General features: G+C 38.2%; 1 protein-coding gene across 1 annotated transcript; it reads left to right on the top strand.

Annotated features, from left to right (window-relative positions):
* The first annotated feature begins 4,107 nt into the window (after window positions 1-4,107).
* MSTN (myostatin) lies at window positions 4,108-10,437 on the top strand. The gene is made up of 3 exons (XM_080933347.1): window positions 4,108-4,587; window positions 6,310-6,683; window positions 8,590-10,437. The coding sequence occupies exons 1-3, from the start codon at window positions 4,212-4,214 to the stop codon at window positions 8,968-8,970; spliced, it is 1,131 nt and encodes a 376-aa protein (XP_080789473.1). The 5' UTR covers window positions 4,108-4,211; the 3' UTR covers window positions 8,971-10,437.
* Window positions 10,438-14,187: the final 3,750 nt, after the last annotated feature.

The following is a 14,187-nucleotide window of genomic DNA, read 5'->3' as shown; positions in this document are numbered from 1 at the left end:
AGCACTGCATGTACATAATGTACATGAACACACTCTCCTCTCCATGTTCCTCCCTCCTCACACACACAAACACATATCTACAAAATAATTATAAATGAGTATTAGAAAATTTTTAAAATCTGTCAGCAAATGTAGTGTGTGTCTGCTTATGTCTCTACAGTAAATTTTTTTTCAGTTTTGACTTAACATTAAATATTGATCGAACTGGAGAGATGACTCGGCCATTAGGAGCACTAGCCTTTGTTCAAGAGAACTGGGTTCAGTTCTCAGCATTTACATGACAGTTTACAAATGTTTGCAACTCCAGTTCCAGGGGATCTGACACCTTCACATAGACACACATATAGGCAAAACACCAATGCTCATAAAATAAAAATAAATAAAAAATATTGATCAATACATAAAATGCCAGTTGCAAATACAAAGCTTCTGCCTTCTATTCCTTTCATACCCTAGTTCAACATTTTTGGCTGTTTTTTTTTTTTTTGTCTTGTAACCTGTGAAAAGCATTGATAATCAGCTGTCCTCAATGTAGGGTTCCTTTTCTCATTTTGTGGCAAGTCTGAGCACTCTGCAGGTTTGCTTTGGCAGTAAGAATAGTCACTATAAACACGACGACACAGTGTCTGAAGGAAATGTTGAAGGACAAGATAAACTATATAACCTACAGGACGTTTTCCCAGGATTGTCGAATTCTTCATGAAGTATTCTAACCCAAATTCCTAACCTTCTCTCCCTCTATTTTTGGACCACATCATTAAAGTTTTTGCAGGTTAGTAGTTCCCAGGATCTCAAAAGAAAAATAATTTATAAACTCTTTTGGTAAATGTGTCATGAGACAATCTGTGGGATTTCGAATAGAGATTAGAAAGTATGCTTGCCACTTCACTATCGAGTTCAAAAATATCAGCTCACAATAGCCCACCGATACAAAGACTAATTAATGCAAGCCCTGTGGACCCTGGCTTGCCTCCCACCTTCTGACCCCATGAGAAACTCTTTTCAAAGATGGTGACTAATGCAAGGCCAACAAGCTGGAAGACCAAGTTCTCCTGGGCAAGTGGAAGAAATTCTCACTTCACCCATCCCAAAGTTATCCCAGCCTGACTCCATTATGAGAGCTGCCTCCATTCTCAGACCACAGTAAGGAGTCCCCTGTGTCACTAAGCCTTAGGAAGCTGGCAATCATCACCGTGAGAGAAGGAAGAGTTGTTCTTGAAGCTGTCTAAATACTTCTTAACCCATACACTAAGGAGTGGGTGAAGTATCAGAAAGTTTGAGTAGATGCAATCAGTAATGATCATTAATGGTCTGGAACGGCATCACCAGGGCTGAATTCATGAATGCGGACCAGCTGTGCAGGGTGAGAGAGAACATGCAGGGTGAGGTAAGCCATGGGTGCTAATTGCTCATCTTCCAATGAATGTATTGCTGCAGGCACATGCATGCATGTGTGTGTGTGTGTGTGTGTGTGTGTGTTTGTGGAAGGGTGCCACCACTCAACAGATGGTGTTCATTCATTGCCACTGAAGTCACAGAGGGAAGCTACAAACTCAGGCCTGAATAGCTTGTCTAATGCTTGTTTTCTCCTGGGGGGATGTTTTCCTTCTACTTTAGACCTATCACAGCATTCTCAAAAGTGGTTGTAAATCATAACGCCAGAGTTGTTGCTGCTTTAAACCTTTTTTAAGTCCTAAGTCACATGGAATTTTGTGTACTCAAAATGTGACTCAGCCCTTACTTCATCTGTCTGGATGTTTTCCTCTTTCAAACTGCATGTCTGTCACTGTTAGGCATTAAGTACACACACCCTGACCCCAGTGAACCCCATTCTGCCTTCCGAATGCCTCTGTGCTTAAAGAAGCTGCCTTGGAGTTTCAGTGCCATTTATCAGGAAGCATCAGACAGCAAGGACGGTCAAAAGCACAAGAAAGTAAACCAAGTGGTAATAAATAGGCAAAATAATAAAACACAACAAACAAACAGATAAAGGACACTTGTTCATAGAGTCAGAGATGAATGAATGCCCTCAGTCCTAGCGCTGCCCTGCCCAAGCTCAGTGGAGGAATCTGTGTAGCTGGCAAAAGCCTCTATGATCGCTGTTATTAATTCGCTGCTCAGTGAATGGCAATCTGAAACATGTAGGTGAGCTCACTCCCTATGCTTAGTGAGATAATCCTGCAGGATGCTAATCCCTTGCCTTAATCTGAAACACTTGACGATTTGAAGTAAAAGACTTGAAACATGAAGAGCAGGTCCTTCTGCTTCAGGTAGGAATTACCCACGAAAGGCACTGCATTTGGGTATTTATATTCCTAAATAATATGCCTCAAAAGCCTCTGAGAAACTGAAGATAAGAGAAATGAAGTACTGTGTCATCTTTGTTACAGACTTAGAAGAGGCAAATTGAGATTTGAATTTAGGTTTATTTGACTCTCCAGTCTGAGCTCACAACAACAGTACAGTTAAACAAATTACAAGAACAATTTACTCTGACGTAGATAGCAGCATGTGTTATGATAATTATAACATCTCAAAGAATTCTATGCAGAAAAATGAATTTTCCAAACAAATCTGACTTTATAGGTCCACTCTAACATTGCCTTATACAAAGAGAACCTGAACTCCTCAGGACATCTGGTTTGTGTCTTGTTTTCCTTAATCTTTAATGATGGGCAAATCCAGTACATTATAGAAGCCCATTTTTTCCCCTCAAGAGATGTAGATGCCTCTTAAGAATTTGATGAAAATGCATTATCTTTTCAAGCTACTGAGTTTCATTTTAGTGCACTGAGGCAGTAAATTGGGCATACACTGTGCAGGAACGGTGGTGACCTAAAAATAAATATTTGATACAAGCCACCATATTCTCTTGGGGCAGAGGGAGTAATGGATTAAAATTCTAAAGACTCCTCAGCTTCCCCAAAAGGAGGAGGAAATCTGTGGCCTGGAAATGTTCTCTGAGTCCGCGGCTGCGTTTGTTCAGCTCTTTAAGAGTTCACCCCATTCGATCTTGTGGCTCCTAAAGCCAAGGGTGAAAGTTTGATCCCTGCAGAGGCCACTTAAATCCAGAGAACAAAAAGCACCATTCTCTGCCCCAGACTCTACCCCAGATCCATGCCAGGTGTCTGCCCTCTGGTCAAAATGAGACACTGGCAAAGGGGTGCTAACCTATGACAGTATTGGAACACAACAAAGGGTACCTCTCTACATAGGACCCTCTCTGTGTGTGCTCACGGGATCTGACATCTCTCAGAGAGCACAGATTGCACTTTACTGAGTCCCACTGACATCATGCTCCAGTGCCACTTACAGAAATCCATTATCTACTTGCCCTAAGTACAGAGACTGGCCTCCGAGCTGCCAGTATCCTGTTGGCAATGACAACAAAGCAACACTGAGGCTTTACTGTGTATTTCTGCGATAGAAAACAGCAATCTAGTAAGACGGAATCAAGCACAGTTTCATGTTAGTCAGACATTAAGCTACCAAAAGCAAGTCCATGTACATGGAAACATAACAGGACTGGTTTGTAATATGCACTAACAAATAAGCCATGAAAACAAGGTTCTCAGATTACTGATGCAACTTTTTAGCAGGGTCACAAACTTGGCTTTCTTTAAATTCAGCTAGCTCTTCCTAATTTTTACTTCTCTAATTATTCATCACTTAATGCATATTTTAACCTCAAAAGCTTGTTTTAATAACAAAATAGCACTCCAAGTCTTAAAGGATTAGCATTTTCTATTTTAAACACAAAGTCTAAATTAAAATTTACTAACTTAAATGGTAGCAAGAGTTTTACAGAAATTATTAAGCTTTAAGCACAGTTAATATTAGTACACAGACTTTATTTTATCAAATGTCACATATATCTTTCATGATTTGGGGATTTATTTCATTTAAGAAGTAGTCAAATGAATCAGCTTGCCCTCAACTGTAACAAAATACTGCTTGGTGACTTGTGACAGACAGGGTTTTAACCTCTGACAGCGAGATTCATTGTGGAGCAGGAGCCAATCATAGATCCTGACGACACTTGTCTCCTCTAAGTTGGAATATAAAAAGCCACTTGGAATACAGTATACAGGACTCCCTGGCGTGACAGGTTCTCTCTCGGACGGGGCATGCACTAATATTTCACTTGGCATTACTCAAAAGCAAAAAGAAGAAATAGGGACAGGGGGGGGAAGGATTGTGCCGATTTAAAAATGATGCAAAAACTGCAAATGTGTGTTTATATTTACCTGTTTGTGCTGATCACTGCCGGCCCAGTGGATCTAAATGAGGGCAGCGAGAGAGAAGAAAATGTGGAAAAAGAGGGGCTGTGCCATGCATGTGCATGGAGACAAAACACGAGGTACTCCAGAATAGAAGCCATAAAAATTCAAATCCTCAGCAAACTTCGCCTGGAAACAGCTCCTAACATCAGCAAAGATGCTATAAGACAACTTCTGCCCAGAGCACCTCCGCTCCGGGAACTGATCGATCAGTACGATGTCCAGAGGGATGACAGCAGTGACGGCTCTTTGGAGGATGACGATTATCATGCGACCACGGAAACCATCATTACCATGCCTACCGAGTGTAAGTAGCTGTTAGAATATATCAACAGTTCTGCTGACTGGACTGTTTATGAGAAACAGATCTATTTTCAGGCTTTTAACAAGCTGTTGGCTTATAAGTGGGAGAGAAAAGAGATTTTTTTTTCTTCAAGATTTCCTGAGAAACATACGGACAATGAAATCTGTCTTGCTTGTTTCCTTGTAGTGCCAAATGGCTCAAAGTTAATATGCTGGCTCAACATTAATAGTATTTAATTTTATGTGGAAAATGTAGAACACTTGTGTGTTCAGAGCCTAACACTACAAGGCAAGGACTGTGAGATTCTATAAGCAATGTTAAAACATGTGAAATTTACAGTTACATTTGTCTAAAATGTGCACTAGTTTCCTAGCACTAAAGAAAGAAATCTGCTGGCTGTTTGTTTGAACACGGTTCCACAGTTAGAGTGCTTTCCGTTATTCAAAACTGTCAGCCACAGAGCTTTTATGCTCCTTACAAATTAAAATACTAATTGTGAAAGCTGTTGCACTGGGAAAGTTGAGGAAAATAAATATTAAGTGCATTAGCGCGAGCCCTGGTAAAGCAAGCATAGCAAATAATACTCAGGAAATAGTATCAGAAAATGTTTGGGAAATAAGCGTTTTAATTGGGACGTCATGGCGTGAATGCGGCTTGCGCTGGTTCATCACTGAGAGCGTCCTGCCTGTGCACTTCCAGGCAGAAACAGTGATCTATAACCTTCTCAAAGATTGAATTTTTTATGGGGGGAAACGCTATAACTGCAGTGTTGCTTTTGAGACATCATACATTCCGGGCAGTTCTTATCCGAGTTCTCTGACAGGTAGCCTTAGAGAGCAGGCAGGACACAAAAGCTTTCTGTGCCATGTGTCTGAGATCTTGCTTTAATGCCAGGTTTTAAATACTTAAAACCAGACATGACACGGTTTCAAATCAGCCCTTTACTAATTAATCGGCTTACAATACAGCAAACAATTTTCGTTTATGACTCTTGGACCAAACAGTTCAGGAGAAAGTCTCCTTTTATTCACATGGGGTTTGGAAAACTCCAAAGAAAAGCAATTGTTAGTGCTGAACTTGCAGTGAGAGGCTGGCTTCAAGGCCACTGTTTTCTGACCACTTGAACATGATATCTGATTTTTTTTTTTTTTTTTTTTTTTTTTTTTTGGCTAATTAGAGGCTTCATGTTGTTCCTTTGAATGGTTCTTCCAGAGCCCAAGTATCACAGATGTATTATATTGTTTGCCATTTCTGAGGTTGGTTAAATCACTCCCTGTGTCTCATCCCCAGGTAATTGAGGCCTGGGGGAAGGGTTTCTTCCCCCAGACTGACTGGTACAGCTGCTCAGTGAGTGTAACTGCTCAGATTCCCAAAGAATTCTAAGTGGATGTTCCGGCTCAGTGTCTCTCAGTCTCTAATCATCATCACTTGCAAACTTCATGTGCAGCTCATTCTTTTGAAAAAATATCCCTTAGCCCATATTTCTCTGGAAGGAGACTAGAATCTCCATAAACAGGTGAAAACCAGAGGTCTAAAAAATTCTAAAAAGATGGAGCAACTATTTTCTCTGATATTTCTTCTGAACCATGAATGAAGTTCCACATAATATTTTATTTTAAAAGACCCCCTACACACACACTACCCCAACAGCTGATATTAAGGAGTGATTTCCTCTGTGTTTTGATGGGGCCTAATGTCAACCATTCTCTTCTTATTCCTTTGCAGCTGACTTTCTCATGCAAGCAGATGGAAAGCCCAAATGTTGCTTTTTTAAATTTAGCTCTAAAATACAGTACAACAAAGTAGTGAAAGCCCAACTGTGGATATATCTAAGACCCGTCAAGACTCCTACAACAGTGTTTGTGCAAATCCTGAGACTCATCAAACCCATGAAAGACGGTACAAGGTATACCGGAATCCGATCTCTGAAACTTGACATGAGCCCAGGCACTGGTATTTGGCAGAGCATTGATGTGAAGACAGTGTTGCAAAACTGGCTCAAACAGCCTGAATCCAACTTAGGCATTGAAATCAAAGCTTTGGATGAGAATGGGCATGATCTTGCTGTAACCTTCCCAGGACCGGGAGAAGATGGGCTGGTAAGTGGTAACTGAAAGTAACATTCTAACAACATGTTACATTTTTATTCCTGATATGAATGGTCATAGTGAAAAATAAAATACTATTTTCTATGCTCATAAGCCAGACAAAGTATCTTACTCCAAAGGAAGGTCTGTACCCAAACCAGTAGGTGCCAATCTCATGTCCCATGAGGCACCCCCTTGATGCTCTTACTTAGCATGAAGACAGAAAAACAATTACATCATGTTCTTAGTTCCATAAGGAGATTCTTACCGGGAATTATGTGTAATGTCCTTTTCATTGTAAGATACATAATTATGCATAACTACACAGTTTCTATGTAATTGAAGATTCTAGTTTCTACCCAACAAATTAAAACCTTTCCCTCCCATTTTATTTCTTTCCTATGCTTTGCATTGAAAAATGTTGGCTTCACACAAATAAAAAGTATCAAAATATCCTTATATGTATAGACATACTTGATTAAATATATTCTACTCAACACTTCTAATAAATATGTTCAGTACTTACAGAATGTTGAAGCCATGATATGTATGTAGATTACATTGTGAAATATTGCCAATAAAACTGTAATTTCTAAGTAAGCTAACCTCTGCCTCCTAGCTTATCTCTGGACTTCTTTAGCACACTTGCAGAGGAATTTCTTAGGCATTGCCAATTAATTAAATAGTGAGTCAGTGATATGACAAGACCTCATCTATTATAAAAAATTAATAAAATTATTTAACCCCTCTATAAACCTGAGTTACTGTTTAGTGTTACTTTGACTTACTTCTGCTTTCAAAAACTTAACGTGAACATATTGTTATTTTTATCCATTGTCATAATTTACACCAAAATATTGTACTTGGAAATAATAAGCATGTTTACCCTTTTAATTTTTTGATTGGATTTAGGAATATGTAGTCTGGAAATAAGGTCTGTTGTGAGTGGAACCTATTGTTTGAAGTACTACAATTTTCTAAATGTTCTATTTTATTTATATATTTTACTTAAACACTGCACTCTACAAATGGTGTTCTCTTTGACAATATAGTCTCAGGATAAAAGATAAAATTGCTATCAACTATTTAAGAATGTTCTTTCTCATAAATAGTATTTTAATTACTGAGATTGCTAATGGATTTTAATTATTTACAAGGTGGTTAATATGATATTCATTAGTCTTCTTTCTAGAAGGAAATGGTCCTAAATGCACTGGGAGACTGAAGCTGTCATAGTGCAAGCAAATTCTCTCTTCCTCTTTCTTCTACTCCTTCTGCCGTGGTCCTGAGGATTGAACCAGGACTTTGCATATGAGAGGCAGACCCTGTTCACACCCAGTTCATCACTTCTTACAAACCTCCTCTTGGCTTCTTTAAGGATTCTCTTTCAGCACATACGGCCACTGTTCTCATGTTAACCTCCTTCTTGCCACTGTAATCCACATAATGTTCAGAAGAAGCTATTGTGCTCTGACTTAATTTTCACATTTCTAGGGAAGAGAGACCAGATGAGCTCCCATCCCTCTTAGAGTCATGAGTCACCTGCAGCTGACATGCAGCCAGCAGTGATGCACAGAGGGGGCTCAGTCCTCTCACCGGCCTGCCCACCTTCCTTATCTTTCAACTTACACATATTTCCCAAGCATCTGCTCAGCTATTATGTGCTATTATGTCTGGTAATAGTATGAAAAGAAACAAAACTCTTAAAGGTACAAAGGGACTGACCACAGGAAAATGCCTGATGCTGTCAGATTCTTTGGGGTCACAAGTGGGAAAAAATGAAGCCTGGCGTATATAAAAATTCCCTAATACTGTAGTTCTTATAAAAAAAAGTGATGGCTATTTTTTTTTTCTTTGCTTTTAAAGTAGGTAGGATTTCAGGCTCCATTAACACAATTGTGCCTTTCTTTTCATACAGAATCCCTTTTTAGAAGTCAAAGTAACAGACACACCCAAGAGATCCCGGAGAGACTTTGGGCTTGACTGTGATGAGCACTCCACGGAGTCACGGTGCTGCCGCTACCCCCTCACAGTTGATTTTGAAGCCTTTGGATGGGACTGGATTATCGCACCCAAAAGATATAAGGCTAATTACTGCTCTGGAGAGTGTGAATTTGTGTTTTTACAGAAATATCCACATACTCACCTTGTGCACCAAGCAAACCCCAGAGGCTCCGCAGGCCCTTGCTGCACTCCAACAAAAATGTCTCCCATTAATATGCTATATTTTAATGGCAAAGAACAAATAATATATGGGAAAATTCCAGCCATGGTAGTAGACCGGTGTGGGTGCTCATGAGCTTTGCATTAGAATAAAACTTCTCAAATCACGGAAGGTCTTCCCCTCAATTTCAAAACTGTGAATGTATGTACCACAGGCTGTAGGCCTTGAGTATGCTAGAGTAATGTAAGCACAGCTACAGTGTATGAACTAAAGGAGAGAATAGATGTAATGGTTGCCATCTAACCATCAAAATAAACCATAGTATAGGATGGTTTATGATTTCCAGAGTTTTTGAACTAGGAGGAGATCAAATTACATTTATGTTCATATTTGTATATCACAACTACAATCTAAGCAAGGGAAGGAGAGCACACTCCCTTGTGGTCTGCTGAATTAAGGGGTATGATTAAAAGGTAAAGTCTTATTTCCTAACAGTCTCACTTACTATTTACAGAAAAACCTATATATAGCCTTTGTAAAGTGTAGGATTTCTATCATTTAAAAACATCATGTACACTTATATTTGTATTGTATACTTGGTGAGATAAAATTCCGAAAAGTAGGAATGGGCCTCATACATACATTTCCATTTCTACTATAATTGGACAGTCTATGGAAACGGTGCTAATGCAATGCTGAATGGCTCCTACTGAGCTCCTCGAATAGAACACTCTCTAAAAAGTAAGATTCTCTCCCTTCCAGTTGCATCTCCACACAGCACTAAGTGTGTAATGTGTTTTCTTTAAGGAAAGAAGAATCTTTTTTTTTCCCCCCTAGAGGTCAACTTTCAATTCTCCAACACAGTGGGAGTGACTGCTTTGTCTTAAAAGGGCAGCCAAACAGTATTCAATTTGATCTAAATTTCAAAGTCATGGTCTGCCTTTGTCACATGGCAGTTTTGTGGTAAAATATTGGAAATGACTGGTTCTATCAATATTGTAAAAAAGACTCTGAAACAGTTGCATTTATATATGTATACAATATTGTTTTGTAAATAAGTATCTCCTTTTATATTTACTTTGGTATATTTTTACACTAATGAAATTTCAAATCATTAATATACAAAGACATGTCATGTATTACAGAACAGTGACTGCTTCTATTTCAAAGTGAATTAGCAGATTCAATAGTGGTCTCAAAACTCTGTGTTAAGGTTAGATGGTTATATTACAATCATTTTATATATATATATTTTTTACAATATCAGCATTCACTTATGGATTCATGGTGGCTGTATTTATGAATGTGAAGTTCCAGTGGCTTTTGGTCATTGTGTTCAAATCTCAATACCCCACTGTTTTAAAAATTATAAGCATTACTAAACATAACAAAATGTATCTAAGAAAACAAATATGATATCTCAACAATGCTACCTTTATTTTATAATTTGACAATGATTATATTTCTGCATTTATTTACTTCAATTTTATAAATTGGAATTTTGTTAATCAAATGTATTGTACTCATAGCTAAATGAAATTATTTCTTACATAAGATGTGTAGAAACTATAAATTAAAGTGTTTTCACATTTTTGAAAGGCATCAGTTTTATGTCATAATGATTAATTGTGGGTTTCTGAATTTTTACTTTATTATAAATTTGCACAAAAGTTTGTACCAAAAATTGTTCGTACAAAAGTTTGATTTAGGAACTCTGGTCTGGGTGAAATTATCAATGAATTTGCTTTCTATATACAAAAGCAAAGACTAGTGTTTTCTGTTCCATTTCTTTCTACCTTGACCTAAAATCTATTTATTTCATAGGTTCAATTTCAAATGCATTGCATTTGGTAGTGGTATATAGTCCTTGGGTTACAGGCTCTACTGGAGTGGCAGGAACACAGGAAACCACAGTTCTTCCCTAACACTTAGTGAGACTGTCACATTTTCCTGAGCCCTGGGGGCACCAATTTTCAATTTGAATAGCAAAGTGAGTCTTAAATTACCAAGAAGTCCTTGTGCAGCACTGCACAGGAGTACCTCTGAGCCCTTCTGCACTGCTGTGAAGGAGTGTATCTCAGAAGTTTTCTTCTACCTTCATTAGGTCAGGGATGTGGCCCTGCAGCAACTTAAGTTTAATGGGGAGGTGACTAAAATTCTTTTATGCTACCATATCTGAGTGAATAATTTATAATTACCCCAAGTGCAATTTTAACAGCTTTCTATTTGCATATTAATTATAAGAAGTAGAAGTCTAAACCCCAATACATTATATTTGTTCTGTCATTCATCCTAACAGCAATTATTAACATTGTAACATGATAAAATCCATTAAAAGTAATCAAAAGTCTGTTTTAAAAATATAAGACTTGACTACTACCAGTTTGATAAATAGGAGGAAATTAAGCTTTAAGTGGTGATAGACAAGTCATGGTATGCCTAGAATGTGACAAAAGGTGAAATCTCACCTACGTGGCCATTGAGGTCTAAGACACATACTGCAGGACATCCAAGGAAATGTCACCTCTTTCGTTCATCCTTGAGTGGGGTTCAAGCAATGAAATTAGTACTGAATTTAGTTTATTTGTGTCTAGATGGGCTTTGTAAAGTCATTGGGAGAAAGTGCATTAGAATGGATGGTTTGCAGCAAATTTATCTTTGTTATCACTTAAAACTCTAAATAGGTAGAAAATTGAAATATAATCTACCGCATTACATATTGAAATACTTCAGTAAGATACTCTCTGAAAAATGCAGGATGCTCTCAATTGTAGTATTTCCCTCCTATGAGGCTGTCCAGATTATCTGACAGACGTGAAATATATGTATATCAGTGGTACGCAAATTAACAGGTAACAGTTCACACCACAGCCTTGACATTACACTCAGTGTTCTCAGCACAGAAATGCAGAGCTTGCGATGGAGCAGACACACACTCTTTGCTTTGTTGTTCCCAGTTTTCGGTGGCGTTTTAAAGTATAATCTCATTTGCAATAGGGTGAGTTTTTAGTTGCACTCACATCGTATCCACATTTGCCCTAAAAACTGAGCTCAGTACACTTGTCTTGTAATAATTCTGTACCCACAGGGTAAGCATGACAGTACCTGTTAGAGCATAGAGTAGTCTCAGATTTGCATCCTAAAGAGATTTATTGAAAGCTCTACTGTGTGAAAAGCAATTGCCTGATTTGATTAATTTTAAAAGTAACTTTGAACAATTTTCTAATCTATCCTTTTGTTTTCCTAACCACTCATGACTACCCTGTTAAAAGGTTACCTACATGTTATGTTTTTCCTAATGTCTTGTGAAAGGCGTTTTTCACAACACAATCTGATTATGTGGTTTTGGCCACAGATCCTTCACAGCATTTTCCAGATCTGCTCCCAGGGACAATAAGTCTGGCTAAGTAGCTAAATGTCTCTTGGCTCTGTTCCCAGGGAACTCTGGATTTGGCCATTACCTTCAACTAGCCAAGACAGCATAAGAACACAGGAAAATGTGACTACATGATGTCATCAGACCCTGACAATACTGTCACTGAGTTAAGAAGGTGGGACTCAAACTGGAAACAGCAGTTTTCTGAGGAGGCTATAAAGGCCTGAGAAAAATCTGCATTGTTAGTAGAAACATTTAGTTACTGAGGCAACTGTCTGGATCCATTCCTCAAGAATATCTTTTAACTGCATACTTCTGCAGTGCCTCAGTAATAGAGTATGTGGCTTCCACCCCTTTGGCAAAAGATGATCCTGGGAAATCCCAGGCTAACTGCAGCTTGAACCTGGTCAGGTGTGATAACCTAGAAATGCTAACAAAGTAGGGAACACCCAAGCTCCTGTTTGCAGTTATGTGTTGGCAGCCAGGGAAATGGTTCCCAAGTCTAGAGCTGTGTCTAGGGTAGTTAGCTACATTTCCACTCATAGGATATAGTGCTTCCCTGTCATACAAGAAAGTACACCTAGTAAAACATTAATGCAAAGAAGTTCTGCTGCTAAAGGTCCAGAAAAGCTGCCTCCATCACAGAGTTCAGTCCATTGAACAGTCATCTCTTTCCAGCCAGAGCAGAAGTTTGACCAAAACTTCTGGACCTGGCCCAAACAAAACAAACCAGGGTCCCTCCAAGGAAGGATTTGTGACAGCGACTGGAATTTGATCATATATACGGACACATTCTTGTCTGGTATATTATCTCCTTAGTGTGCTTGGAGCTCATGTGTCTTGTTCAACTTAGCAGAACATATCAGATAAAAATACATTATCTGCCCATAGATACTGTCTTGGGGAAGACATTGGAATGTAGGCTTACAGGAGAAATACAAATTATTTCCATTTTCAAAATGAGAAGATTGAAGCTCAAAAAGACCCATGACTAAAAGGTGACAGACAGACAGTGATCAACGCAGGATGTGTATACATGAAGGGCTAAATGCAAATACAACTGTAGCAGTAAAATTTTGTAAACATTAACTCCTTTCGCAAATACCCCAATCTAAATAAGAGGTATAGTGTGCTAGTTCTTTCTCACGTCCAGCTCAGCCTATGTGTTGAATATATAAAAAAAGCTCCTACCAATGTCTAAAGCATCTTTCTTATAGCAAATTCTCAGCTATGATGAGCTCATGAGATCCTTACATGAAAAGATGCTCACAAGCTACTTTTTGACTCAAACTACTTATCATACCTTTATATTTGGTAACTAAGCCAAAAAGTTAAAAGTTAAACACTTGAAACACTTTATTTTTTCTTTGTGGTTCTAGTTAGACAAGGACTCCCAGAAATAATGGTTTAGCAATCAACATTGTTAATTATCACTAATAATAAAATGAAAATGTTGTTTTCGTCAACAGATACACTAAAACATAATCTTATTTATTTTTTAGACTTTATTTTAAAAAACAAAGATAAAAAAATTTTAAACATTTTTGCATAAATGTATACAAATACAATTGTGTAACCCGGAATTTGTCAATGTGTTCTTGGTGTGTAAGGATTGAGCATGACTTTTTTTTTCTTTGTTTTCTTTTCTTTTCTTTTTTGAACTTCACACAGTCTGTGAGTTGTTTCTGGAGCAGTCCGAGCCTCTGGGGTTAGCATCCCACTATCAGTGACTGCACATTATGTCTGTTCTTTTGTGACTGGGTTATCTCACTCAGGATGATATTCACTAGATGCAGCCATTTTCTTAAGAATTTGGTTAAGTCATTGTTTCTGGTGGCTGAGTAGTATTCCATTGTGTAAATGTACCACAATTTTTGTATCCATTCATCTTCTGAAGGACATCTGGGTTCTTTCCAGCTTCTGGCTATTATAAATAGAGCTGCTATGAACATTGTGGTGCATGTATCTTTGTTGTA

This window comes from Micromys minutus (assembly GCF_963924665.1).
Source record: "Micromys minutus genome assembly, chromosome: 19".
Taxonomy (NCBI): Eukaryota; Metazoa; Chordata; class Mammalia; order Rodentia; family Muridae; genus Micromys; species Micromys minutus.
Note: the sequence above shows the minus strand (reverse complement) of the source record. Positions and strands in the feature narration are given on the sequence as shown.